General features: G+C 41.9%; 1 protein-coding gene across 1 annotated transcript in view; it reads left to right on the forward strand.

Annotated features, from left to right (window-relative positions):
• ERICH2 (glutamate rich 2) overlaps positions 1 to 24,222 on the forward strand; it is a 35,004-nt gene extending 10,782 nt beyond the window's left edge. Inside the window, exons 6-10 of the mRNA XM_056110476.1 lie at positions 1,447 to 1,592; positions 6,344 to 6,525; positions 16,492 to 16,549; positions 23,090 to 23,161; positions 24,033 to 24,222. Coding sequence (XP_055966451.1) covers positions 1,447 to 1,592; positions 6,344 to 6,525; positions 16,492 to 16,549; positions 23,090 to 23,161; positions 24,033 to 24,154 — 580 coding nt within the window. The 3' untranslated portion in view covers positions 24,155 to 24,222. The remainder of the gene's footprint in view (positions 1 to 1,446; positions 1,593 to 6,343; positions 6,526 to 16,491; positions 16,550 to 23,089; positions 23,162 to 24,032) is intronic.
• The last annotated feature ends 3,761 nt before the right edge of the window (positions 24,223 to 27,983 follow it).

Here is a 27,983-nt window from a genome sequence, read left to right on the forward strand (position 1 = left end):
TATCAGTGTAAACTTGCTGAGCAAAGTAAATATATTAGAAAGGAGATTTCATAAATATGCCCAATTACTTATATGTATATTAGGGAAGAATCATAATACTAGCTTACCTGCTACTATCATCAATATTTTCCAGAGTGGATAACTTAACACTAATAGATACTAAATTAAATGCCTTCTAATTACAGTAAAAATTCAAATCTTACTCAATTTAACTATTTAAATAATACTAATATATAATGGTTCTCTTTCTAAAACAGTGGTATTGGGACTGGGACATAGGGACATAGTACAGTAGTGAGGGCACATGTCTGGCATGCTCCCAGCCCAGTTTGATTACTGTTCCATATGGTCCCCTGAGCATCACTGGGTGCAGCTCTGAAGGCCTCCCCAGCACTGCTACGTGTGGTGCTGGCAGCACCAAAAGAGTTGTCCTGGTATTCCCAATACCACAGAGCCTCAGCAGCATCAGATCCTCATGCCCTTGCATTGAATTGACAGCCCAGCTGCCTAAGAATTGCCAGTGTGAGGTCCAGGCCAGTAGTACAACAGGTGAGATGTTTGCTTTGCACACAGATGACCCAAGTTTGATCCCTGGCACTACATATGATCCACCAAGCCCTGCCAAGAGTGATTATTGAGCACAGAATCAGGGGTAAGCCCCAAGCACAACCAGATGTGCTGCCCCTGCCTCCCCTCCTCCCCCCCAAAAAAGAATTGTCAGTGAGAACCTCTAAGATTTGAACACCACTTGGGAACCTCCAATCCCCAAAATGGCTAGTAGTATTGTTGTCATAAGGAGCATCAATTTCTCAAATAAGGGTCAGTAGATTAAAATTGAAGAGATTCGACTTGTAAGCTTTGACGCTTTTTTGAGAAAGACTAGAAAATTAAACATAAGTAAGTCACATTGTACCATTAAAATAATAATTTGGTTAAGAATTGATTTAAGAGGGCCAGTGAGATACTACAATGAGTAGGGTACTTGTCTTGTACACCCCGTTCAATCCCAATGCATACAGTCTCCCAAACCCACGCCAGGAATGATTCCTGAGCACAAAGCCAGAAATAACTAGGCACAACTAGATGTGGCCCAACTCCTTCCCGAAGAAGAATGACTTAAAACATTCATAGAGAAGAAACCCCCAAAGCTAGTTAGTATTCCTTTAGTTTTATTCTATTATATTACAGTGATATGCCAGACATTTATGTAACTGATTATTATGTGCTCTGTGTAAAAGAATTCTAGATATTCTATAAATTATACAATGACAAATCACCCAGAAGAAATAGAATATATCAAATTTGTAAAAATTATTTATGTTTTTCCATGAAAGGATATTGCATTTTAGCTGTATAATTTACTGTAGCATATTGTATGTATAACCATATAAAGTTTAACAGTTGTGACCTGAGGCATATTTTTCATTATTTAACTTTAACATTTAGGAAAAAAGTTTCTACAAAAGTTATTGAAAATAAAATCTCTCAAAAGAAAATTGATAATAGAGAATCTACAAAGAATATTGAAAATAAAGACACAGAAACAAACTTACAATCAAAACTGCGGCCATTTTCCTTAAGAGAAAGCAAAGGTAATAGCATTGATTTAATTTGAGTAATTGTAGCTTTTAATTCAGTCATTCTCCATGACCTTTAGGGTATCAAGAACTGTACATACCTGCGGCAAATTATGGAAATGATAACCTTTTAAAAATTTGTGGACCAAGTGATTTGATATACAGCCAGCATGCAATCCATGGGTACATATTACATACAATAATAAGAATAAGGGATTAAATTTTAGGATGAATTAGAATACCTACAAAGGCATTGGTAAGTTTCATTCAACAATAATTTTTTCGGAGTGCAGACACTGGTTTGAAGCTGGAATAGTTGACTGAAATTCGCAGTTGGCATTCTAGTGGGAGATAGCCAGCTATTAAAAAATAAGAAATGAGTGGCTGGGATGATAGTACAGCAGGTATGGCATTTGCCTTTTACGCAACCAAACTGGGTTTGATCTCTGGCACGCCATAAGGTCCTCAGAGCTCACCAGGAGTGAATCCTGAGCAGAGAGTCAGGAGTAAGCAACGAGTACCCCTGGGTCTGGCCCAAAGACAAAACCAAGAACAAACAAGAAATGAGGAACCAAAGAGATGGCACATGCCCAGCCTGGGTTCAATCGCCTTCATCCCGTATGGTCCCCTGAGAACTGCCAGGAGTAATTTCTGAGTGCAGATTCAGGAATGACCCCTGAGCATCACTGGGTATGACAGAAAAAAGAAATGATAAATCAATGAAAAGGCAACCATAATAGGAAAGGCAATTAGAGGTTAGGATAACTGCCTTAAAAGGATGAGAGGGCTCCCTGGATCTAGGGACCAGGAATGTTCTCTCATGAGTTGGTGAATTGAATGTGACTGTTCTTTGACATCACATAAAGTCCTTGCTGCCTTATTGTGACCTGGCCCTCCTCTGATGTCATTAGTGGGATGAGTTGGTGAATGGACTGGGTAACTAGCTAGAAGATCAGGGTGCTTGTGAGCCGATGGAGACTGGAACTGGAACAGAAGCAGGTAGTTGGCCTCAGTGCCCCAGTCATCTGGAAGGATTTGGTCCTCCCTTTCAATGTAGAATTTTCTGTTTCAGGAGTTTTTCTTTTGGTGTGGGTCTCTGTTTTTGTGAATGTCTTTTCAGTTTTCGTGAATTTTCTCACTTTCTAATGTCTTTCTAATAACTCCATAATTTGGAAGACTCAGGGTCTCATTCCCATCCAAGAAAGTCTCTTGCAAAACTTAAGCCACTCAGTCTTACAAGTAAGGATGAAGTGAGTCAGTGAGAGATAGGGACTTCCACAGAGCCAAAAGAATTGGCAAGCTCTTCAGTAACTTAGTATTTCCCAAAGAAATGATTTTAGGAGATACATTTTAAGTGTTTAAATTGCTGTAGTAGTATAATATTATGTGTGTTAGAAAAATACATACAGGGGCTTGAGTGATAGCACAGTGGGTAGGGCGTTTGCCTTGCACACCGCTGACCCGGGTTCGATTCCCAGCATCCCATGTGGTCCCCTGAGCACCGCCAGGAGTAATTCCTGAGTGGAACAATCCCTGAGCATCACTGGGTGTGACAAAGAAAGAAAGAAAAAGAGAGACAGAGAGAGAGAGAGAAGGAAGGAAGGAAGGAAGGAAGGAAGGAAGGAAGGAAGGAAGGAAGGAAGGAAGGAAGGATACATACAACATGATGAAACAGAAGGATTGGGAAGATAAACTGACTTTTAGATATATCACTTATTTAAGGATGTGAAGTTGGGCACATTATTTAACCTCTTGGTCCCTTAGTTTTCTCTGTGAATGGGGATAAAAGTAGTATATACTTTATTGAGATATTGAAAGAAATTGGGTTATAGATGTGGAGTTTAGAGTTATATAAGTTATATAAGGGCATATAAGTTATAAAATAATGTATTACTTTTATTAATATATTTGTTTCACAGATAATAGAACTAGCAAAAAAAAGTCCATGTTAAGATAAATTGAAAAAAATGTTAGTGTGAAAAACACTCAGATATAGCAAAATGGATGAAGGTAGTGTATTACCGAAGTTTAGAAACTGTGCTAATAGATTGTGCCACTGAGATTTGATCTCTTAAATAGTCCTCTGGTCTAGCACTTCCTCTTCATTTTATTTTACCAGAACCAGATCTATCACGTTTCTCTCCCCTGACCAATTTCAAGAGCACTCTAACTCAGGGCCACTGCTGCTTTTTTTCCACTAGAGACCCCCCCCCCCGATTCACATGGTAAATTTTTATATGACCCCAGGAATTTATGCATATCAAATAGATATATAAATCAAACACTGTTAATAAGACATAGCTATTTTAAAACAATTTTTAAATTAATATGAAACCATATATGGAATCACAACCTTTATTTAAGAGGCTGGAATCTTAACTTTTCTTACCCCCTCAAATAGACTGCCCTGCTCTTGTTACTTCAGAAATAGAAAATTGAAAATTATTTCCTTTTAGTCTTTCATTAGTCTCTCTATTCTTACTATAAAGTCCTAATTCCAAGACTTCAGGTCCCCAAGTCTGTTCCTTTATCTTGCCAGCCACTACCTGCCCTTCTGGCTATATCTTATCACCATTTTAGCTTCCACCCTTATGCCAAAGCAGCATCAGTGTGCTTGGTGCTCCTTTTACCTGTTTGTTTCTATATTTGTTCGTACTGTCCCCTCCCAGGAAAACTGGTCCACACACACTGGACAGTTTCTGACCACTCCACAGTTAGCACTAAGGAGTTGGAGTTCCACTCCTTCACTCTCTTGTTTATCTCCTTCTCACCTTGCTCTGCTTCCAAACTGTTTTATTGTTATCCACTGTGGCTCTTCCTTCTCGAGTTAACATGTGAGCAGTTACCCTGAGATCAAAATCTATTTATTCTTGTATTTCTGAGGCTCATCATGAAGCTGGGCACTGAACGTAGGTTGTTGGTAGATACTACTTTTTTTAGACACTGTGCTTGGTCTTAGATATTTTTTTACTTGAATTAAGAAAAATTTGGGCTGGAGCGATAGCACAGCGGGTAGGGCGTTTGCCTTGCACGCAGCCAACATGGCCGACCCGAGTTCGATTCCTCCGCCCCTCTCGGAGAGCCCGGCAAGCTACCGAGAGTGTTCGATATGCCAGACACAGTAACAACAAAGTCTCCAATGGAGACGTTACTGGGCCCGCTCGAGCAAATCGATGATCAACGGGAGGGATTTTAATTTAATTATGATTAATTAAATTAATTAAGAAAAAATTAAAAATTATTAATAAGTAAATGGGAAAAATTAATGAATTAGAAATCGATAAATTTAAAGAAAAGAAAAATTAAAAACGTTGTGTAACCTCTACTTAGATCTAGAATACCTTACATTTATCTTCCTAGGTATGTGTTTGTGTGTGTGTGTATGTGTGTGTATAGTGAGATAGGGAACATTATTACCATGTACCCGAGGATTGATATGCCCTGCCTAAGAAGAATTACTTATTTTTCCACCTTTCCAAGCTATTTAGTATTTACTGTCCTATAAGAATAATTTGTGGAGTCAAATATGTAGCTCAGTGGTTGAGCACAAGCCTTGCATATATGAAGACTTTGTTTCAGTCCCTAGTACCACATACAGACAGAAATTATGAAATATATTTCTCATGAGCAGAGAGATTATATAGGGATTAAAGCTCTCGCCTTGCACTACAAGGCTGACTGTGTTCATGGTATATATGGTCTCTGGCATCACCAGGTGTGATCCCTGAACACTATTGGGTATGGCTCAAATAGAAGAAAAGAAATACATTTCTCAAGATCAAATGGAATTTTTTAAAAAATTTTTTGGTCATACCCAGCAATGCACAGGGATTACTCATGACTCTGCACTCAGGAATTAACCCTGGCAGAGCTCAGGGGACCATTTGGGATACTGGGAATTGAAAGCGGGATGGCCGCGTACAAGGCAAATGCACTGCCTGCTGTGCTATTGCTCCAGCTCCTAGAATGGAAAATATACATATATACATATATATATATGTATATATATATATATATTAGAACCCAGGTTCGATTTCTCCGACCCTCTCAGAGAGCCCAGCAAGCTACGGAGAGTATCCTGCCCGCATCATGGCAGAGCCTGGCAAGCTCCCGTGATGTATTCCATATGCCAAAAACAATAACAAGTCTCACAATGGAGACATTACTGGTGCCCGCTTGAGCAAATCGATAAACAATGGGAGGACAGTGCTATGTAAAAAACAATACCCAGCAATCCTGGAGAACCAGGGGACCACTCCTGGTAATTTTTTGCCCAGCAGTTTGGGCTTGTGTTTGGACTCAGTGCTGCCACGCTTATGGTCCAGAGGTATTCAGAAGCCACCAGGGTTGCACCCAGTGGTGTCCAGGAGACTCTGTGGTACCTGGGATCAAAATCAGGACCATACACATGCCAGGAATGTCCTTGACCCCTTTGAGCTATAACCCCGAGCCCAGAATGACATTTTGTCTTTCTCAAAAGTGTATTACTTATGTTGTTAATGAGTAGAAAGTAGAAAACTGCCCAACTAATTAATATTTTAAATATCAATTCACATAACATCTGCTCATTGTTAATGATTTGGGATTTTTCCTTTTTTAACTTGACAAGTTTTGTAACCATTTTTGGAAGTGAAAATTTCACGGCACTGCTGTTTAGGTATTTTTTAAAAAAGAGTAACTATAGAAGGAAGCTATATAGTAAACATTTATATTTGATTCTTTATAAGACTTTCAATAATGGGTAAAATGTGTATAATTGTTTTTAGGTGAAATTTGCAAAGATGTTGTCATAGCAGAACAGGAGAAAAATAATGAATATTCGCATCAGGAAGCTGATGTTAAGTTGTCTGAATCCATAGATGATGATGAAGATACCAGTGATGAAGATTATGAAGATGATGGTAACTCTACTAAGGAGACTCATGCCCCACTAGAGTTAATGGCAGAAGTAAGATTTACTTGTATACTATAATTTTAGATACTTAAAAAATACTGAGGGGTCAGGGAGAGTTCAAAGTCTGGAGCGTGTGCTTGCATGTAGGAGCCCCCACATCAGTCCTGGTACTGCGTGGGTCATCAAGCCAAGAGTTAGTCCCCAAAACAATTCCAGGTGTGGCCCCCAAAAATACAGTATAAGAAAATACAAAATAAAAGAATGTAGGGACCAGAGAGACAGTACAGTAGGCAGGGTACTTACATGTCTTGCACACAGCTGACCCAGGTTCAATCTCAGCACCCCATGTGCTGCCCAAACACAGTCAGTGATCCCTGAGCACAGAACCAGGAGTAAGCCCTGAGCATAACGGGTGTGACCCAAACATACCCCCAAAATAAATTATACCAAAAAAGGGCAGAAACATCTACAGTGTATGTCCTTGACTAATTAAAAATAAAGGGAGTTAAAAGATCCTTGCCCAGATGTAGGTGACTTTCATCTCTCCCTGCTTTAACCAGATTAGAAGAGCAGATTCTATATTTTATAAAGCAGAAGCAGGAATAAGAGAAGTTTAGTTTGGATATAAAACTTATAAGGGGACCAGAGTGACTATACAGTGGGTAGGGCATTTTCCTTGCACATAGCTGACCTGGGTTCCTTACCAGAAACCCCATATGGTCCCCTAAGCATCATCATGAGTGATCCCTGTGCACCAGTATGTATGACCTAAAAAACAACTCAGAAGACTAATCAATGAATAATCAAAGCAAAAGTGTAGCAAGTAGGGCATTTTCTTTGCATGCAACCAATGCATTCAATCCTCAGCATCCCGGGTGGTCCTTTGAGTCCTCCAGGAGTGATTTCTGAGACAGAGAGGAACGAGCTCTGAACACCGCTGGGTGTGGCCCCAAAGCAACAGCAACAAAAAATGACTATGAATGCTTTCTCATCAGAAATGGGTGGAGACAAGTAAGACCTCCCTTACTCATGAGGATTAAGAGGCACATATAATTTGAATAATGTGGTTTGTGAATTTTGGTAAAGGTAAAGGTAAAGGCCCTCCCGTTGTTTGTTGATTTGCTCGAGCGGGCCCAGTAACGTCTCCATTGGAGACTTTGTTGTTACTGTGTCTGGCATATCGAATATGTCATGGGGAGCTTGCCAGGCCCTGCCGTGTGGGCGAGATACTCTCGGTAGCTTGCCGGGCTCTCCGAGAGGGGCGGAGGAATCGAACTCGGGTCGGCCATGTTGGCTGTGTGCAAGGCAAACGCCCTACCGCTGTGCTTGTGAATTTTAAGCTAAAAAAATTTTATGAAGTTCTTTGAGAATGGAATATTTGAATGAGTGACTGACTAAGAAAGAACCAAGAAGAAAGAAATAACGGGAAGGACATTTAGAGAAATCTTAGCTGGAATATTGGAAGCCTGAAGAGGAAATGCAGGAATTTATCTGCTAAGCAAAGGGAGGAGACACCCTTGGCATGTATTAAGGCACAGAAGCCTGACGAATCACACATAAAAATTGTACCTCACATTTATTGTTAATTCTTTGAAACAGAAGCTACTTCATTTTTATTTCATATATTGAGGTATTATAGCCTACTTTTTTTATTATTAATTTTATTAAATCACCATAAGATAGTTATAAGCTTCCATGTTTGGATTACAATCACACAATGATCAAACACCCATCCCTCCACCAGTGCACATTCCCCACCACCAATATCCTTGGTATACCCCCTTTTCCCACCCTCCCTCTGCCTCCATGGCGGATATGATTCCCCATAATCTCTCTCTACTTTTGGGCATTATGGTTTGCAATAGAGACACTGAGAGGTTATCATGTTCGGTCCTTTATTTACTTTCTGCACACCTCCCATCCCGACCAATTCTTCCAGCCATCTTTTTCTTAGTGATCCCTTCTCTATTCCAGCTGCCTTCTCCCCTTTGCTCATGAGGCAGGGTTCCAGCTAGGGAGCAATCTATCTATCCCGTGTATCTACTGTCCTTAGGTGTCAGCCTCATGTTATATTATTTTATACTCCATAAATGAGTAGTCCTATGTCTGTCCCTCTCTTTCTGACTCATTTTACTTTATGATACTCTCCATGTCTATCCTCCGCCCCTCTTGGAGAGCCTGGCAAGCTACCGAGAGTATTGGATATGCCAGACACAGTAACAACAAAGTCTCCAATGGAGACGTTACTGGGCCCGCTCGAGCAAATCGACGATCAACGGGAGGGCCTTTACCTTTACCTTTACCATGTCTATCCATTTATAAGCAAAGTTCATGACTTCATCTCTCCTGACAGCTGCATAGTATTCCATTGTGTAGATGTACCAAAGTTTCTTTAACCAGTCATCTGTTCTAGGGCACTTGGGTTGTTTCCAGATTTTGGCTATTGTGAACAGTGACATAACATACTTTTGATTAATATTATACAAGTGGTTGGGCTGGAGCTATAGCACAGTGGGTAGGGTGTTTTCCTTGCACGTGGCTGGCCCGGCCGACCCGGGTTCGAGTCTTCTGCCCCTCTTGGAGAGCTCGGCAAGCTACCGAGAATATCTCACCCTCACGGCAAAGTCTGGAAAGCTATCTGTGATACATTCGATATGCCAAAGATGTTACTGGGCCCGCTCAAGCAAATCAATGAACAACGGGAGTATAGTGCTACAGTGCTATTCAAGTGGTGTTCAGCTTATTTAAATCTGCAGACATAGAAAGTAAGAGAAATACTTTGTGAACTGCAAAGACATTATTTACAATAGTATTTTTTGTGTTTGTTTTTTAGCCTAGTGTTATAAAATGAAAAAGTTTTCCATTTTACAGTGTGTTAGGTGGCAATAATTTTTTTATGAAAGCAGAAAATTACTGTGGATCAGCAGCAGTCCCAGGAATGAAGGTTGAAGCTGCTATATTATACAACTTCACATATATAATGAGAACTCTTTTTGTTTTTATATTTTTCTGGTGGGGTTCGCACACCAGGCTCTGCTCAGGACTTACTCCTGGGTCTGTATCCAGGGGGTCACTCCTGGTAGTACTTGGGAAGGGCTTGGGCAGTGCTGAGCATTAAACCCAGGTCTGCTGCATGCAAGACAAGCTTCTTACCTGCTGTAGTGTCTCTCCAGCCCCTGTTACGAAAGTAACAAAATATGTTAACTGGATAATTGTACATTCAAACAGTATAGGTGTGTGGGACACATGTGTTCGGTGGCTGAGAACTGTTTCCCTGACTGGATGGAAATTGGAAATGAAGGAACAGGGGCGGAAGGAACGAACAGGCCACTGGTTGATTGGTAGGTAGGACCCTCCTTTTGGAAGTAAGGGCAGATGAGGCTTAAGTCATGTAAATATGATGGATTCCCAGGGGTAAATATTATTTGGAGTCAGTTAACTCCTATGTTACAAAAACATAGCATCAGCTGTCTTCCTGTATCTATACAAAAGGGACATTGCTAAACCATGCAAAGGACATAGAGGAAAGAGAAAAGCAATATAGGATTATTAGTGCCTGATGGGATTTGGTGTGTACCTTGGGAGCACTATGATGGGAGTCCTGAGGGAGGAGAAAGGACAAACCATTGTTATCCAACAGATAATTATAGGATAGCAGGGGGTTTTTTTTCTTTTATTTTTTTCTTTTTGAGTCACACCCGGCGATGCTCAGGGGTTACTCCAGGCTCATGCACTTAGGAATCACTCCTGGCGGTGCTCGGGGGACCATAGGGGATGCTGGGAATTGAACCTGTATCGGCCATGTTGGCTGCGTGCAAGGCAAATGCCCTACCCGCTGTGCTATCACTCCAGCCCCAGGATAGCAGGTTTTATTCAGTACTTTTCTGGTCTAACTGTGTATAGTGTTTTTTGGGGTTTTTTTTGGGGGGGGGGAGGTAGTCATAACCAACAATGCTCAGGGGTTACTCTGGCTCTGGACTCAGAAATTACTGGCAGTGCTGAGAGACCATACGGTATGCCAGAGATTGAACTCAGGTCAGCCTTGTGCAAGGCATACTTCCTATCCACCGTACTATTGTTCCAGCCCCAGTGCCTGTAGTTTTAAACAAAATTGGTCTCCTAAGAATCAGTTTGCTTTTAATCTTATACCATACCCTGATCAGATCAAAGAAAATGAACATATTCTTTAATAAAACATTGAATTTCAATTTGTCTTTAAAATGTCTTTTACAATAAAATTGAACCCAAATCTTAAAAAATAAATAAAATGTTTTTTATAGCTATATATTTTTCAACAATTTTATCAAAATTCAGAGTTCAGTTGTTAAGCATCTACTTCAATGTCACAATTTTAAAAATCCTCTCCTCGGGGTCTGGAGCCATAATACCATGGGTAGTCGCGTACCTTGGAGCTAGCTGGCCCAGGTTCAGTCCCAGTACCCTCTGTGGTCTACTAAGTCTGCCAGGAGTGATCCCTGAGCACAGAACTAGGAGTAAGCCCTGAGCACTGCCAGGGGTAGCCCGAAAACAAAAAAAAAAGCTTGTTTTCAGGAGCTGAACAGGTTCGATCCCCAGGACAGATAGCATATCTTCCTCAAGTACTGACGGGTGATCCCTGAGCAAGAGCCATGACTAATCCCTGAGCATTGCTGGATATAGTCCCCAGAACAATAACGGTGAATTTAATAATAAAATAATAAAGTAAAAAATCTTGTCTTCAGCTTAATTTTGGAGGCTGAAGTAGTTTTTATATCAGTGGAACTTTTTTATACAAAAAAAAAGTTTCAGGCAAGGGGAGATAGTTCAAAGGGCTGGCATGCATGTTTTGTATGCTAAAAACCTGGCACCACTTGATCTATGTAGTACCACTCTTGAGTACTGCACTGGCAGTCGGCCTTGAGCACTGCTGGGTATGACACATACCCCACCCCCCCCCAAAAAAAAAGCCGTTGGTCATAGGGAACTTGTACCAATCTCCATGTGACAATGGTTGTGATTTTTCAATAATTATTTAGTAACATCGCACTATTACATAAGTTTCAAAAGCACATCACTGCAAACCAACATGTATATTTTCATTAAGTTCACCACTGAAAATTTAATTTGGTCCTTTTACCATACATTTGTCCCCTTCTCAATTTACCCACTCATTCTTTTCTACCCTTTCCTACCAGTAATTGGTTTTGTAGTCAGAAAGTTTATTTGTGTTTTACTTAGTTTATCTGTTTTCTCTATAAATCACATGAGTGAAATCATATATTTCTTTCTCATTTCTTGTTTTATTTTGTTTTGTTTGGGAGCCACACCTGGCTTTGCTCAGGACTTACTCCTGGCTTTGCAGTCAGAGATCACTCCACGTAGCTCCTAAATGAAATTATATTTAATTCATTAAATATAAATTAAAGACTCCAGCCCTGTCTTTAATTTATATTTAATGAATTAACCATATTACTGCAAATAGAAGAATTTCTTTTTTGTTTTTGGGCCACACCTGGCAGTACTCAGGCCTTATTCCTGGTTTTGTGCTCAGAGATCACTCTTGTCAGAGCTCAGAGACCATATATGGTGCTGGGATCAAACCCAGGTCAGCCGGTGCAAGGCAAGCACATTACCTGCTGTACTATTCCTCTAGCCCTCATTTATCTTTTTTTCTATTGAAATACTGTTCCATGGCATATACATTACCACTTCTTTTGAAACCCATTCATTGAATTTTTTCCCCTATTCTTTGCTTTTGTAAATACTGCTCTAAAAGACACAAGAGTGCATCTGTGTCTTGGAATTTGTAATTTTGTGCTTGTTGAGTAAATAACCAGAAGTTGGATAACTGGATCATATTATCTATTTTTCGCTTTTTAAAGAATCTCCATACTGTTTCCATGTTGAGGGCACCAGTTTTCATTCCCTCCAGCAGTATATCAGGTTCCCTTCTGTATATTGTTCCAACATTTATTTCTTATTTTTTGGTTAATAACCATTCTCAAAGATGTGAGTAGATAGATAATACTGATTTTGATTTTTATTTCCCTAATTGGTGATCAATAATCTCTTCATGTTTCTCTTTGCCTTCTGTACTCCTCACCTCTACACATTTTTTTTGACGGGGGATGGAGGGAGGAGTTCTGGGGCCATTGTCAGCAGTGCTCAGGGCATACTTCTGGCTCAATGCTCAGGAATTGGGACAATATATGGTGTTGGGGATTTGTAAGGCACATGTAAGACAAATAACTTATCAATTATACTATCTGTCTGGTCCAGTTGTTGGTTTTTTAATGGAAGTAACCTAAGTAGCCAATAATAAAATAGTTGAGTAAGTTTTTTTTTTTTTTTTTTAATTTATTTATTGAATCACTGTGGGAAAGGTTACAAAGCTTTCAGGTTTATGTCTCAGTCATGCAAATATCAAACACATTTCCCTTTACCAATACTTATTTTTTACCATGAAGAACCCCAATAAAACCCCACCCCCCACCCCTCCCCGTCCCTGTGAAGCAGATGAATTCTAGTTAACACTCTATCTGCTTTGATTAGATTCATTGTTTCAATAAAAGATTCACCACTATTATTTAGAGTTTACCCCCCCCCCAAATCAGACATGCTGAAAAAGCATTGTGAAGTGATTTGCTTTCTACGGCTGGGTTCAAGAATTAAATGTTGGTTTTGGATTTCTGCTCTTTTACCTATTGACCCTGGAAGTATTTCTACTGAAAGTCAGATAGTTAAGAAATTGGTTTCTGTGTTCTGGAGTCGTGGCCGTGCTGGAGAGCCGCTCGCGGGGGGCAACCGGTGGCCTCGGTAGGGCGTGAAGGGCGGACCGAAACGCCCCCCTTCCCATGAGGTTTTAGTCGCCCCCACACTCCCGGCTCATACCTGCTGTCCACAAGGCTCCCATGTGGCCGCCATCTTTCTTTCCAAAGAGGAGAGGGCGAATGGGGCAACACCCTTTCCCCTCCGGCAGACTTGATGGCCTGGATCAATGCAGAGTCCGTTCACTTTTCTGCTCCAAGCTGCTGGGTTCTGCATTAAGTCCTTGTGCTTCTGGGGCCGTGGCCGTGCTGGAGAGCCGCTCGCGGGGGGCAAATGGTGACCTCGGTAGGGCGTGAAGGACGGACCAGAACGCCCCCCTTCCCATGAGGTTTTAGTCGCCCCCACACCCCCGGCTCATACCTGCTGTCCACAAGGCTCCCATGTGGCCGCCATCTTTCTTTCCAGAGGGAGGAGGGCGGAAGGGAGCAACACCCTTTCCCCTCTGGGCAGAAATGATTGCCTGGATCAACGCATAGTCCTTTCACTTTTCTGCTCCAAGCTGCTGGGTTCTGCATTAGGTCATTGTGCTTCTGGGGCTGTGGCCGTGCTGGAAAGCCGCTCGTGGGGGCAACTGGTGGCCTCGGTAGGGCGTGAAGGGCGGACCGAAACGCCCCCCTTCCCATGAGGTTTTAGTCGCCCCCACACTCCCGGCTCATACCTGCTGTCCACAAGGCTCCCATGTGGCCGCCATCTTTCTTTCCAGAGAGGAGAGGGCGAATGGGGCAACACCCTTTCCCCTCCGGCAGACTTGATGGCCTGGATCAATGCAGAGTCCGTTCACTTTTCTGCTCCAAGCTGCTGGGTTCTGCATTAAGTCCTTGTGCTTCTGGGGCCGTGGCTGTGCTGGAGAGCCGCTCGTGGGGGGCAACTGGTGACCTCGGTAGGGCGTGAAGGACGGACCAGAACGCCCCCCTTCCCATGAGGTTTTAGTCGCCCCCACACCCCCGGCTCATATCTGCTGTCCACAAGGCCCCCATGTGGCCGCCATCTTTCTTTCCAGAGGGAGGAGGGCGGAAGGGAGCAACACCCTTTCCCCTCTGGGCAGAAATGATTGCCTGGATTAACGCATAGTCCTTTCACTTTTCTGCTCCAAGCTGCTGGGTTCTGCGTTAAGTCCTTGTGCTTCTGGGGCCGTGGCCGTGCTGTAGAGCCGCTTGTGAGGGGTGACTGGTGACCTCGGTAGGGCGTGAAGGACGGACTGGAACGCCCCCCTTCCCATGAGGTTTTAGTCGCCCCCACACCCCCGGCTCATACCTGCTGTCCACAAGGCTCCCATGCGGCCGCCATCCTTCTTTCCAGAGAAGAGAGGGCGAATGGGGCAACACCCTTTCCCCTCCGGCAGACTTGATGGCCTGGATTAACGCATAGTCCTTTCACTTTTCTGCTCCAAGCTGCTGGGTTCTGCATTAAGTCCTTGTGCTTCTGGGTCTGTGGCCGTGCTGGGGAGCCGCTCGTGGGGGGCAACTGGTGACCTCGGTAGGGCGTGAAGGACGGACCAGAACGCCCCTCTTCCCATGAGGTTTTAGTCGCCCCCACACCCCCGGCTCATACCTGCTGTCCACAAGGCTCCCATGCGGCCGCCATCCTTCTTTCCAGAGAAGAGAGGGCGAATGGGGCAACGCCCTTTTCCCCTCTGGGCAGAAATGATGGCCTGGGTTAACGCATCGTCCGTTCACTTTTCTGCTCTAAGCTGCTGGTTTCTGCATTAAGTCCTTGTGTTTCTGGGGCTGTGGCCATGCTCCAAACTTAACTCTGATTTTCAGGGAGAAAGATTGGGTGGTTTACTTCTCATTGATCACTTTGTATATAGAGAGATGTTGCGCGGCCGCATAAGCGGCCGCGCGGTTTTGAGAAAAAGTCCTCGTTCCCGCATACTCGAGCTGTGTTTGTAGAGGCTTCTGGTCACCAGGGTTCCATCTGGGGGAGGCGGGATGCGGCGCCTACTCCATCTGGAACTTCCCGGTGCTCTCGGCTCTTTTTGGAACCTGTTTTTTCTTTTTTCTTTTCCTCCGGGATCCCGCACCCTCCATGTGTTCCTTCTCTTATTCTGAACGTTTCAAAGATGGCGCCTAGTTGAGTAAGTTTTAAGTTAACAGTACAAATTAATTTAATTCATGGAGACAAAAATGATCATAATCATTGATTTATTTTTAAAAATTGCTGGGACTGGAGCAATAGTTCAGTGGGTAAGGGGTTTCCCTTGCATGTGGTTGATGCAGGTTCGGTCTCTAAGGTCCCCAAAACACTGACAGAAATAATTCTTGAGAGCAGAGCGAGGAGTAAGCTCTGAATATCACCAGGAATAGCTCACCCCCCATTCCAATATTACTAAATAATCCTAATGTCTCTCAATATGTTTATTTGTAGAAAATCTATTAAAACAATATATATGAAGATGTTAAAATATCTCTGGATGTTGGAAATATACATACTTTGTAGTTTGGGACAGAGTATTTAACTTTTAATTTTTCCGTATGTGACTGTAGAGAAAGATTATAGCAGGTAAGGTGCTTGTCTGGCATGTGGAATACCCAGTTTAATTTGCACCAAATATGGTCTCCTGAGCACCACCAGGAGTAAACCCTAAGCATAGCTAGATGTTACCTAAAACTGTAAACCATCAAATAAATTTCTGTCTGCAAAGATTTGTTCTTTTATCACAAAAATAATATAATGAAGGTAATACAAGCAAAAGAATAAGATTAAAAAAAATAAGATTAATACTGGGGAAAATTGAACATGCATAATTATAATCTTAATTTTTTTTTCTTTTTTGGTCACATCCAGTAATGCACAGGGGTTCCTCCTGGCTTTGCACTCAGGAATTATTCCTAGCGGTGCTCAAGGGACCATATGGATTGCTGGGAATCGAACCCAGGTCGGCTGCATGCAAGGCAAAGGCTCTACCCGCTGTACTATCATTCCAGCCCCATAATCTTAAATTTTAAACTAAATATAAGTTAAAATAGGGGATTTGATAGAATTCAGTTAACAAATGGTAGGTAGTATAGAGGTACCATACATATTCTATTGTTTCTTTGCTCTTATGAGAGGTCCTTAAAAATTTTGGTTGATTATATACTTATTCCTAGAAAACCATGAATGCATATTAAAAGCAGAATAATCATTAGTGGAATATTTTCTGAGGAGTTAACAGTTGACATGTAATTTCTATCTGAAATGATTTAAATGAAAAATTTCTTTGTTTTCCAGTTTCTGAGAGCAGAAATGGGTCATGACTACCATCTGGCAAAAAAATTATGTCAAATGAGTAAGTGCAAAATACTTTTCCATTTCCAATCTTCTCTTTGCTACTAAACAAATTTTATGCAATATTAGATGACCAGAGAATCTTAAATCTCATGAATGTTAGTGTGTTGTTGATTCAGAGGTAGCAAGTTAGATTGTTCGTAATAAGGACTAATTTAGACTTCCAGATTAACTTGAGAGGGGTCAATTAAAATAAGTCAAAATCTTGTAATAATGGGTTGCAACTTCATGCTTTTAGTCTCAAAGGGTAAGGTAATGCAGCAAATCTTAATTAGCATACAATTATCCCACAGGTATTTGAGTACTTATATATCCTAAGCACTGTAATAGGAACTAGAAATGCAGATATCAACAAGACTGATAAATCCACATTTTTACCTAAATGATAAACACGTAAATATTGTGTCACAAATGAATAGAAAGTGTCGGGAAGAGGAAGGCCTCACTTCAAGATTTGAGCAGAGAAGTTGAAGTCATTTGTGCAGACATCTGAAGGAAGTGAGTCCCTGGCAGGCTCATGGCAAATGTGCTGAGAGGCCCATGGGAAAGCAAGGAAGGGGTGTGATGGGAAATGAGTGAGAAACTATAAGCAGGGAATTGTGCAGATTGTGTGCACAATGCAAGAGTCTTTGCTTTTGCTCTATGTGAAATGAGAAACTTCTGTCCTGAGGAGTAGGGGTGAGGTGGGGATTATGTCTGTTGGTGCCCGGACTACTCTAGTCTTCATGTTTGGCTCTCACTGCTGGAAGTGCTTACGGACTGTGCAGAGCCTAGGTTTATGGTGTATTTTTGTTTCTTTTTCTAAATTGAACATGCATCTTTTATCTTTATATATTTGTGTAAACATAGATTACATGTTCATATATTATTTATACATTACAGGTATCATGTATACCTATTATGTATTACTGTGGGAACATTCTTGTATACACTGTTTGATTGTTAAAACAGTTTTGTGAGGACCAAGAAAGAGTTCAAAGTGCTGAGCACTTACTTTTCATTCAGGAACCGGCTTCAATTCCTGGTACCACATGATCCCCTTAGCATCATCCAGAAGCCCAGAGCACCACCAGATGTGCTGTGTCCCCTACCCCCATCCCCACACACACACAATACAATATAGTTCTGTGACTTTGGATTTTTCGTGTGTGTTTTTTTTAATTGTAATTGACAGGCTGGAGTGATAGCACAGCGGGTAGGGCGTTTGCCTTGCACGCAGCCAACATGGCCAACCTGAGTTCGATTCCTCCGTCCCTCTTGGAGAGCCTGGCAAGCTACCGAGAGTATCTCGCCCGCATGGCAAAGCCTGGCAAGCTACCCGTGATGCGTTCAATATGCCAAACACAGTAACAATTGTCACAATGGAGATGTTACCGGGCCCCCTTGATCAAATCGATGAAAAACGGGAGGACAGTGACAGTGATCGTAATTGACAATTTTGCAATACTGTCAATGGTAGAGTTTCATGAACTCAACATTACAATATCATACTGCCACTGTAGTGCCCATTTCTTTCCACCAGTGTCTCAAGGTCTCCCTAGCCCCTTTACTTCACTGTTCCCATCCCACTCCCCATGTCTCATTGCCCTGGAGACAGTTTTTTATTTTGTTTTGGGGACCACACTGGACAGTGCTCAGGGCTTATTCCTGGTTCTGTGCTCAGGGATCACTCCTGGTGGTGCCCAGGAGACCATATGCAGTGCTGGGAATCTAACTGGGGCCAGTCATGTGCAAGGGAGAAGATTATTAACCCATTTTATAGTTAAGGAAACTGAGACTTGTTGAGTTTGTTTTGTTTTGTTTTGGACCATACCCAGCAGTGCTCTGTGGTTACTCCTGGCTCTGCACTCAGGAATTAATCCTGATGGTGCTTGGGGGACCATATGGGATGCTGGGGATTGAACCCAGGTTGACCACATACAAGGCTAGCACCCTACCCTCTTCCCTATCACTCCAGCTGGGAAACTGATACTTAGGAAGGGTAACTAATTTACACTTAAAGCTACTAAGTAGGAAAGTTAGAATTAGGTCCAGTCTGACTTGAAAGTCTCTGATTTCCTCTCCTTTCCTTTCCTTTCCATTCTGTCATTAATCAGCTTCTATTTCCGGTCAAGCAGGCAAGAGATTGGAAAAGAGAGACTTTCGGGGTTCAGTCATGCTTAAAATGACTCCTATGGTTGACTAATATTCTTATTTTCTTTACGTGTGTCTAAAGGCAATTAATTTTTATGACAATATGGCATTTTTCTCACAGAAATGTTTCATAAATTCATTTTCCTGTGGAAAGTCTCTGGCTTCTGGGCTGTTTACTTGCTGTTCATTTATACCTTTATATCTGCAGGGCTTCCCACCTGGTATCCCAGGTGCCTTGGGATTCTTTTCTTTTCTTTGTCTGGCATTTTAAAAATTCCTATTGATTTTCCTCCAGAAATTTTATCTGCTGGAAAAGTTTTAAATTTTATTTATTCTTGTTTGTTTTTGTTTGTTGGTGGTGCTCAGGGCTTACCTTTAGATCTGTGCTCAGGAATCACTCCTAGAGTGCTCAGAGAACCATATGGAGTACTAGGGATTGAACCCCAGCTAGCTGCATATAAGGCAGGTGCCCTTCCTGCTGTATTATCTCTCCAACCTATAGGTTTAAATTTTGTCTTCTATACAGTTGTTATATGATCCTGATATTTCCTCAGCTGCTGTCCTAGTGCCTCACACAGAACTGCCATCCCTGCTTCATCCCATTTCCTGTATACCACTGAACACCCTGGGAAGGGTTTATAAATGGGACTAAAAGTTGAGTTCTTTTCTTTTATGGGGGGTTGGGGTCTGTCACATACCATGCCAACACCTCACCTCCTGTACTATCTCTTCAGTGCCCACATACTCTGCCTATTTTGATTGTGATATTTTTACTAGTCATTCTTACTATTTTTTAAATTTATTTTATTTTTTCCCACTGTTTAAACACTGTGGTTTACAAAGTTGTTCATGATGATTCGTTACAGGTACTCAGTATTCCAACACTAATTTCACCACAACCATCACCTTCCTCTCCACCATTGTCTTTATTTTCCCATCCACCCCTCAAGCCTCCCCTGTAGCAGGCCCACAAAAATTTTATTTTATATAGCTTATTAAAGGTAAAGGGCCTCCTGTTGTTCGTCGATTTGCTCAAGTGGGCCCAGTAACGTCTCCATTGGAGACTTTGTTGTTACTGTGTTTGGCATATCGAATACGTCAAGGGGAGCTTGCCAGGCTCTGCCGTGCGGGCAAGATACTCTCGGTAGCTTGCCGGGCTCTCCGAGAGGAGCAGAGGAATGGAACTCGGGTCGGCCATGTTGGCTGCGTGCAAGGCAAACGCCCTACCGCTGTGCTTATTACTATTAAATAGCTAATGGAATGATCAAAAAATGTTTCAGTAGAATAAAATTTGTGAAAATGGTTGTATATTGCCATGGGAGCATGAAGTCCTTGTCTAAGCTATGTTGATAGTTGAGCCTTCTGTGCTAATGTTTTTGTTAGTTGAGACTGGTTGACTTCTATATTACATTCTCATCCAATCTGATGTTCTGTCACTGGGATGTCAGTAAGTTATAGTTTGAATATGTTGTGGCCCACACTCCCAGAAAATCTAGAATATTAAACTGAACAGTCCAACCTGAGGCATGGTGGAGGCTTTGGGGCATGAGTCCAGCTGCAGGGCCCTCATTAGGGTGGGAGCTGGCCTGCCCTCACTCCTATCACCCCAGAGGTCTCAACCAGGAATAGGTATCTGAGAAATTTTTTCAGCTTGTTAATCTCTTTTGAAATTCATTTATGAGTCTCTGGAATAAGGCCCATATATATGCTTACCTGATGGCAGTGGGATGTGGCCATGGCTGCCGAGCCATCTGGAAGTATGGGAGAAAGAGGGAGGTCACCCATCCAAGTTCTCCAAGTTCTCCAAGTTTTCAGCCCAAAATCCCCATGTACCTGAAATTTTTGGTAGATTGGATTCTTTATGGAGCTCAGTCCTGAGGCAGTGAATTCCACTGAAGTCTTTAGAACGTTGATGTGGTTGCAAGGGTTTTGGTCCCTTTCCAGGCCTTCACTTACCATTATATTTTAATTTTCTTCTCTCTCTCTCTCTCTCTCTCTCTCTCTCTCTCTCTCTCCCCGCCCCCAGTCTGGTCATGGCCTACTCCTGGCTCTGTGTTCAAGGATCACTTCTGATGGGGTTCACGGAACCTTGTGGGGTTCCAGGGGTTGTAACCGGTTGGCCATGTGTAAGGCCAGTACTTTGCCTTCTGTACTAATCCTCCAGCCTATGCTACTCCATTTTCAAAGCAGATGCCTTTGTCCATTCAAAACTGACAATTACCAACAAATTTTGGTAGATTTTGATTTTGCTTTGAAAGTTTTTCCAGCAATGTTTATACTAGCTAATAATAACAGTAACAAAAATTCTTATTCTATAACAAAACACAAAGATATATATATAAAAAAAAAAAGCGAAGGCCCAGAGAGAGGCCTTAGTAGGTTCACACTTGTCTTGTATGTGTGAGACTGAAATCTCCATCCCTAGCACCACCCACATCACCAACTACCATCCCAGACACAGACAGGGTTGAACCGAGTCACATAGCAACCAAGTATGACCCTCAACATCTCAACAACACAAAATTTTCTGAGCACTGTTTTAGGAAAATTTTGAGCACTTGATCACTTGACCACTGAAAGGAATTGCATAGGAATAATAAATTTGTGAAACTACATTAGGATTCCTCTCTGTAAGATTCATAATAATGGATCAGAGACATAATAAATTTGCATTTTATCTCTGCATCATGTATGGTCCTCCAAGCACTGCCTGGAGTGACTTGACCCCTCATCACAGAACCAGGAGTAGCCCCTGAGCATTGCAGGTGTGATCCTGTGTCCATTCCCAGATGATTAGAAATGATTATGACCATATTAAAGGTTCTGTAAAATCCTGTAAGTACTCCTTACTGTAAGCTGTATTTACATGATTAGCTTCATCTAATTCATTTCTCAAATATTGTATATTAACTTCATAGGAAAAGAGAAATGTTTTTTGAGGGGGGGAGAGGATCTTTCAGACAATACTCAGTCAGCTGGACTAAACTATTCATGTTTTGGCCTGGCCATGTGGTGTCCCACTGAGGTACAGTGGTACTGGGCCCTCAGCACCCTCAGAGCCTTACCTGGCTGTCCTGACACCTGGGCAGGTGGTGCCAGAGATCAAACTCGGGCCAGCTATAAGCATGCAAAGTACTCTCCAGCCCTTTGAGCTACCTTCGTCACCCCCAAAAACAGTATGTTAAGGAAGAAATTGGGAAACCCTGCTCTAGAAAGAGTTTTATTCCAGGAAAGATTTAGCCTGCTTAATTAATGATAAGCATATTTTGCTCAGAGTTACAAAGCATAAAAAGTTGCTTTTATTAGAACCTTGAACTATTCATAAATACCTTTAAGATCCATAAAAGATACAGACATGCCAACCCAGACTGATATTATATAGGTGGATCAGGAAATGACACTTTCTTGTGAAGATGAAAGTCATATGGGGTAAAGGCCCAGTGGGACATGGTAGAACCAACTGCAGACATCACTTGCTGATTGAGGCAAACAGCACATGATGTTTCAGTGCCCCCTGGGGGCCATCGGGATATTGCTCAGGACTCACAGCTTTTTTTTTTTTTTGCTTTTTTTTTTTTTCCTTTTGCATCACACCCAGAGATACTCGGGTTACTCCTGATTCTGCATTCAGGAATTACTCCTGGTGGTGCTTCCGGGGACCATATGGGATGCTGGGGATCGAACCCGAGTCAGCCTCTTGCAAGGCAAATGCCCTACCTGCTGTAATATCACTCCAGCCCCAGGATTCACAGCTTTTGATGCCCCTTTGTGCAGTTGTAAAAACAGATAGGAAGAAAACTGCAGAGCAAAATCTTAAATAAGTAAAGGTTTAGAAGGTTCTGTAATGAAAAGTATACTTTTGGATAGTGGCAGCTTACCAATAAGTCCCCCAAGGTCTATTGACTATAGTCCAAAGGAAAAATATACCTTTACACAAAGGATCAACTAAGAGACATAAATAGTATTTAAAACATGGGTCTGATAAAGAGAGGAAATGAAGTAGGTGGTGTCAGTTGTGAACTATGATATTTTTTTTCATAATGAAACACCTTCCCTACTTGAAAACTGATTTTCTCTTAAATATTGTGTGTGTGTGTGTGTATGTGTGTGTGTGTGTGTGTGTGTGTGTGTGTGTGTGTGTGTGTTTTACTGGTTTACTGGTTTACTGGGGATCTGGCCCAGGACCTTACACCAACAAGTCACGTACATTCTCTCTAAGTTTCATCTTTACAGATGAAAAGTGAATTTTCTGTATTTGCACTTAGATAAACCTAAGTTCTTAGTAGTAGTTGGCATTTATCACTTTGTGCATCTTCACTTAATCTGATTGACACTTTCTGGCTTATTCTCAGAAATCTGTTGAAATGTTTTGAACATTTGTAATTCTCATTCTGTTATCCATTTGCAGTCCTGATCTATGAACCAGAAAATCCTGAAGCCAAGGAGTTTTTCTCAGTTATTGAAGAAATGTTGCAGATGGGTAAATATCTTTCTCAGCATTACCAATAGTCACTATGTTAATTAAGAAAAAAACATTATCTCGGAAGACTAGAGAAATATATCCCTATGAAGTGGATTAATGAAAGATTCTGTGATTGCCTTAGAAGGTATAATGAGGGGCTGGAGTGATAGCACAGCGGGGAGGTGTTTGCCTTGCATGCGGCCAACCCGGGTTTGATTCCCAGCATTCCATATGGTCCCCTGAGCACCGCTAAGAGTAATTCCTGAGTGCAGAGCTAGGAGTAACCCCCGTGCCTCGCCGGGTGTGACCCAGAAAGCAAAAAGAGAGAGAGAGAGAGAAGGTATAATGATACCCACTCGCCCTGTCTGAATAATACTCCCTTTCCTTGATGCAGTGGGACCACTGAGCAATCCAGGCTTCCTGGGCACTAGGCACCTTCAGAGGAAACAACATGCTAATCGCCCCCACATGTTGAAAGGCTGATACCATAGTCCTAAGGAAAGCCTAGTCCCTCTAAATTACCCAAAACTTACTAACTCTTACCCTACTTAAGTGAGAATAACTTTATCTTAGTGAAAAATACTTTTACAGAGAGGTATATTTTAGTTTTTTACTTTATTTGGATTTTTTGAGCACACTGGGACCAAACTCAGGTACTCAGGAAATCAAGCCAAGATAAGCTACATGCAAGGCAGGTGCTTAACCTTTGTACTATCATTTTACTTAAAATGTGTGAACATGTTTATGCTAGTGGGGATGTCTTTATGTCGTTTTTTAGCAAACTTTAGCTCATTTTTTGGTTTCAAGGTATTTTCTTTGTAGAGGGAGAAAAAATTAATGGTTTTTCAAGGAAAAAGTAGTCCTTGTAATCAAATTGTCTCTGTGGTAGAAAAAACTCAGAGTCCTGAGGAAGGTGATGAAGAGAGTGAAGAGGACAGCAGCAGTGAGAGTGAAGGAGAAAGCAGCGAGGATCCAAGCGAAGAAAGCTCTGATGAATGTGAGGATGACTGACCAGACTTGCTGCTGTGCTATAAATGCCGTGTGTTTTCATTACTGCATGCATGAAAAATATAAAGGATTCTGGGTTTGTTTGTTTTTTTTTTTTCGTTGTTTGATACAGAGCTTGTTTGTTTGGCTCCCGAGGGGAGCCCAGAGGACACTCCCAGTGCTATTTGACTCAGCTGTGTACACCTGAAGATTCAGTGCTCAGGCCAGTGAAGTGGTGTTTCTTGGGCCCAGGGATGTCCAGAATGCCACACAGTGCCAGGGATCAAACTTGGGTGTCCCCACCTGGTGTATGGGCTCTACCCCTTTGAACAAGCTCTCCATCCCTTTCAGAGTTCTCTTGATTTATATCCATATTCTTAGTTTGAACTCCTTAGTATTGAGGTGTTGATTAGCAAATTACCCAGAGAAGAAAGTAATCATTGAAGCCAGTTACAAAGCATTGTATGCTAGTTACTGTTCAAGCAGCTCTTCCCGTATTGATTCAGTCCAGCCACCCCATAGGTGAGTACTATTATTGTATTCGACAGATTAAGAAAATGGTCACAGAGGAGAAAGAGGGTAGGTAGTTTGTATTGCATCATACAGTTATTGATTGGTCCATGGACATTATGGTCCATAATCAAGACTTTAAGCATCTCCCATAACTACCACTTCAGTCACTTCTATCTCCAGCCCATTCAGCTGTGTTTTATACAACTTGTTTTATGTTCTTTATAGCATAAATTAGTACCTGATATTCATTTTCAGTTTTCTGTGAAAGGTAATTTCCTTGAAGCAGAACTTTGTCTTTCTCTATTACATTCCTAGCAATTGGACAAGTGTCTGATCAGTAATGGGAGAGAGTGTGTTTGCTATATGCACATACACACCAAGTAAAGTGAAGGGTTTGTTTGGTTTTGGGTCTTGGGCCTCACCTGGCAGTGCCTAGGGGTTATTCTTGACTCTTGCACTCGGGAATTATTCCTGATAGTTCTCAGGAAACCATACAGGATGCTTGGGATTGAAACCAGGTCAGCCACATGCAAGGCAAGCATCCTATGGTCAGTATTACTCTCTAGTCCCAAAAGAAGTTATTTTCTCTGTGGAACATTTATAAGACTTTATATTTTTGTATTGCTCCCTTCCCTTCATTATTGTGACTGATTTTATTATGGGGAGGGTGTTTGGGTGTCACATGTAGGGCTGACTGGAACGTTCTCAGTTTAGTTCTGAGGCTCAATGGTGGCTCACACATCAGATTGTGGTGTTCACACTCAGCTGCCATGCTGGCCAGGCTGCATTCTTTCAGCTGTGATGCTTGCCCACATTCTGACCAGGGTCACTGTCCTTTGGTTATGCTCGTGCACAATATGGTTGTGCTCACCAGCAATTACTTTAGTGTTTACACATGCTCACCAGTGGTCATACTTCCTGGTGGTACATTCAGAGCTTTTAATTGGGTACTTGCTGGCCAGAGACCTCACACCCAGCTAGAATTGGGCTAGAAATCACTTGTGGTGCCAGGGATTGTAGACAGAGCTGCCAGACTCACTTGGCTCATGTGGTGACATTGAACATGACCTTATGCTTGAAGGCAGATGTTCTACGCTACTGAGCTGTTCCTCCACACCCTAAATACTCTAATTTTATACTAATAGAATTTTAGGGGTTTTTTTTAGGTTTTACTTGAGGGACTGATTTGCAGTACTGTTAATGATAGGATTTTCTTCATGCAGTATCAACACCACACCCTCCACCAAGTGACTTCTAGTTTTAACATGTTGACACCGTCCTGCAATTTGTACTAGTTAAACCACGTTCAACTATGAACCAGCATCAGGATGTTAAAGGAAAGGGAAAATTTTTAAGAAGAAAGTCTGACTGAAAAGTCATGGTATCACAGACCATGAAATAATTAAGTCTAGGACGTTCAAGTTTTGTTACACATGAAAGATAATCAGCATCCTCATATTCTTCATTCTACTCATACTCCTTAGTGAAGTAAGAATATCTGCATAGTCCGGGGCCAGAGTGATAGTATAATGGGTTGGGCATTTGCTTTGCATGCGGCAGACCTGAGTTCAATCCCCGGCATCCCATATGGTCCCCCAAGCACCACCAGGAGTGATTCCTGAGTGCAGAGCCAGAATTAACGCCTGAGCATCACTGGATGTGACCACCCCCCTCCCCAAAAAAAAACCTACTGTTAAGAATGTCTCATAAACACTCTTTACAATAGCCAGAATCTGGAAAAAAACCCGAGTGCCCAAGAACAGATGACTGGTTAAAGAAACTTTGGTACATCTACACAATGGAGTACTATGTAGCTGTCAGAAAAGATGAAGTCATGAAATTTACATACAAGTGGTACTACATGGAAACTATCATGCTAAGCGAAATGAGTCAGAAAGAGAGGGATAAACATAGATTGCATTCATCTGGGGAACATAAAGTAATAACAAAATAGGAGATTAATACCCAAAAATAGCCAAGATCAGTACCAGGAGGATTACTCCATAGCTTAGAGGCCAGCCGGCCATTCTAGGGGAAAGGGCAGCTCAGATAGAGAAGGAAGCACCAAATAAAGGGTGTTTGGAGGATCCTCCCAGGAGGGGAGATGCATGTTGAAAGTAGACTATGGACTGAACATGATTGCCACTCAGTGCCTCTTTTGCAGACCACAACACCCAAAAGGAGAGAGAGAACAAAAGGAAAAGCCCTGCCACAGAGGCAGGGGGGGATCAGGGGGATGGGTGTGGGAGGGATACTGGGATTCCTGGTGGTGGAAAATGGGCACTGGTGGAGGGATGGGTATTTGATCATTGTATAATTGAAACCCAAGCACAAAAATTTGTAAATCTACAACTGTACCTCATGGTGTTTCACTAATAAAAATTTTTAAAAAAAGTGGAGCAGAGCTATGGTGTCACATAGTAATTCTAGCAGATCAAATTATAGCATTAACAGAGCTAATAGAGACGCAGTAGAAAGGAGATACCTATTTGAGGAAAAGGTTAGTGAATTATATGTGGGAGAGAGGTGGAGGTGAAGGATGACTCCCTATTGCAAAACTATGGATAGAGGTGCTAGTCTGAGAAAGGAACACAGAAAAGCAGATTTAATGGAGAAAGTGGCAGTTTGATGGGTATTTTATCATTGTATAATTGAAATCCAAGTGCAAAAATTTGTAAGTCCACAACTGTACCTCATGGTGTTTCACTAATAACAATTCATCTTAAATTGCAAGGAAAAAATAAAAAGAAAGTGGCAGTTTGCTTATAGAAGTTGAGTACGGGAAGTACATTAGTTTTCTGTGACTGCTATAACAAATGGCAAATAGGATGCAACATGCAAATTTTGTTTTGGAGCCACTTCTAGCATTATTCAGGGAAGATTCCAGACTCTGTGTCCAGGGGTCTCTCCCAGGTAGTGTTTGGGGGAAACATGCAGTACCAGGAATTGAACCCTGGTCCCACATGCAAAGCATGCACTCAGTCCATTGAGTTAGCTTTCTGACCCCAACACACAGATTTCTCATAACTCTGGAGGTCAAAAGACCCACAGTCCACCTCATTATACCAAGAACAAGATGTCAGGGAGGCTGTGTTCCCTCAGGAGACTGGAACCCCGTTCTTTGTCATTTCCGTCTTCTAGAGTCCATCTGTGTTTCTTATCAGCCTTCTTACCTCCACCTTCAAAACCATTCATGTGTGATGAAGACCTCATACTGCAGCACTCGGATTCTCTCACTGCCTGGTTGTAGTCTTTGTCAAATTCATGTTTGGTAGTGTTCTGGGATGTTGGATAGTTTGGATTCAACAAAGACCACAAAGGGAAAGTGAAATTGAGTTGA

The sequence above is a fragment of the Sorex fumeus genome, unplaced genomic scaffold (assembly GCF_029834395.1).
Source record: "Sorex fumeus unplaced genomic scaffold, SorFum_2.1 ptg000009l, whole genome shotgun sequence".
NCBI classification, from domain to species: Eukaryota; Metazoa; Chordata; class Mammalia; order Eulipotyphla; family Soricidae; genus Sorex; species Sorex fumeus.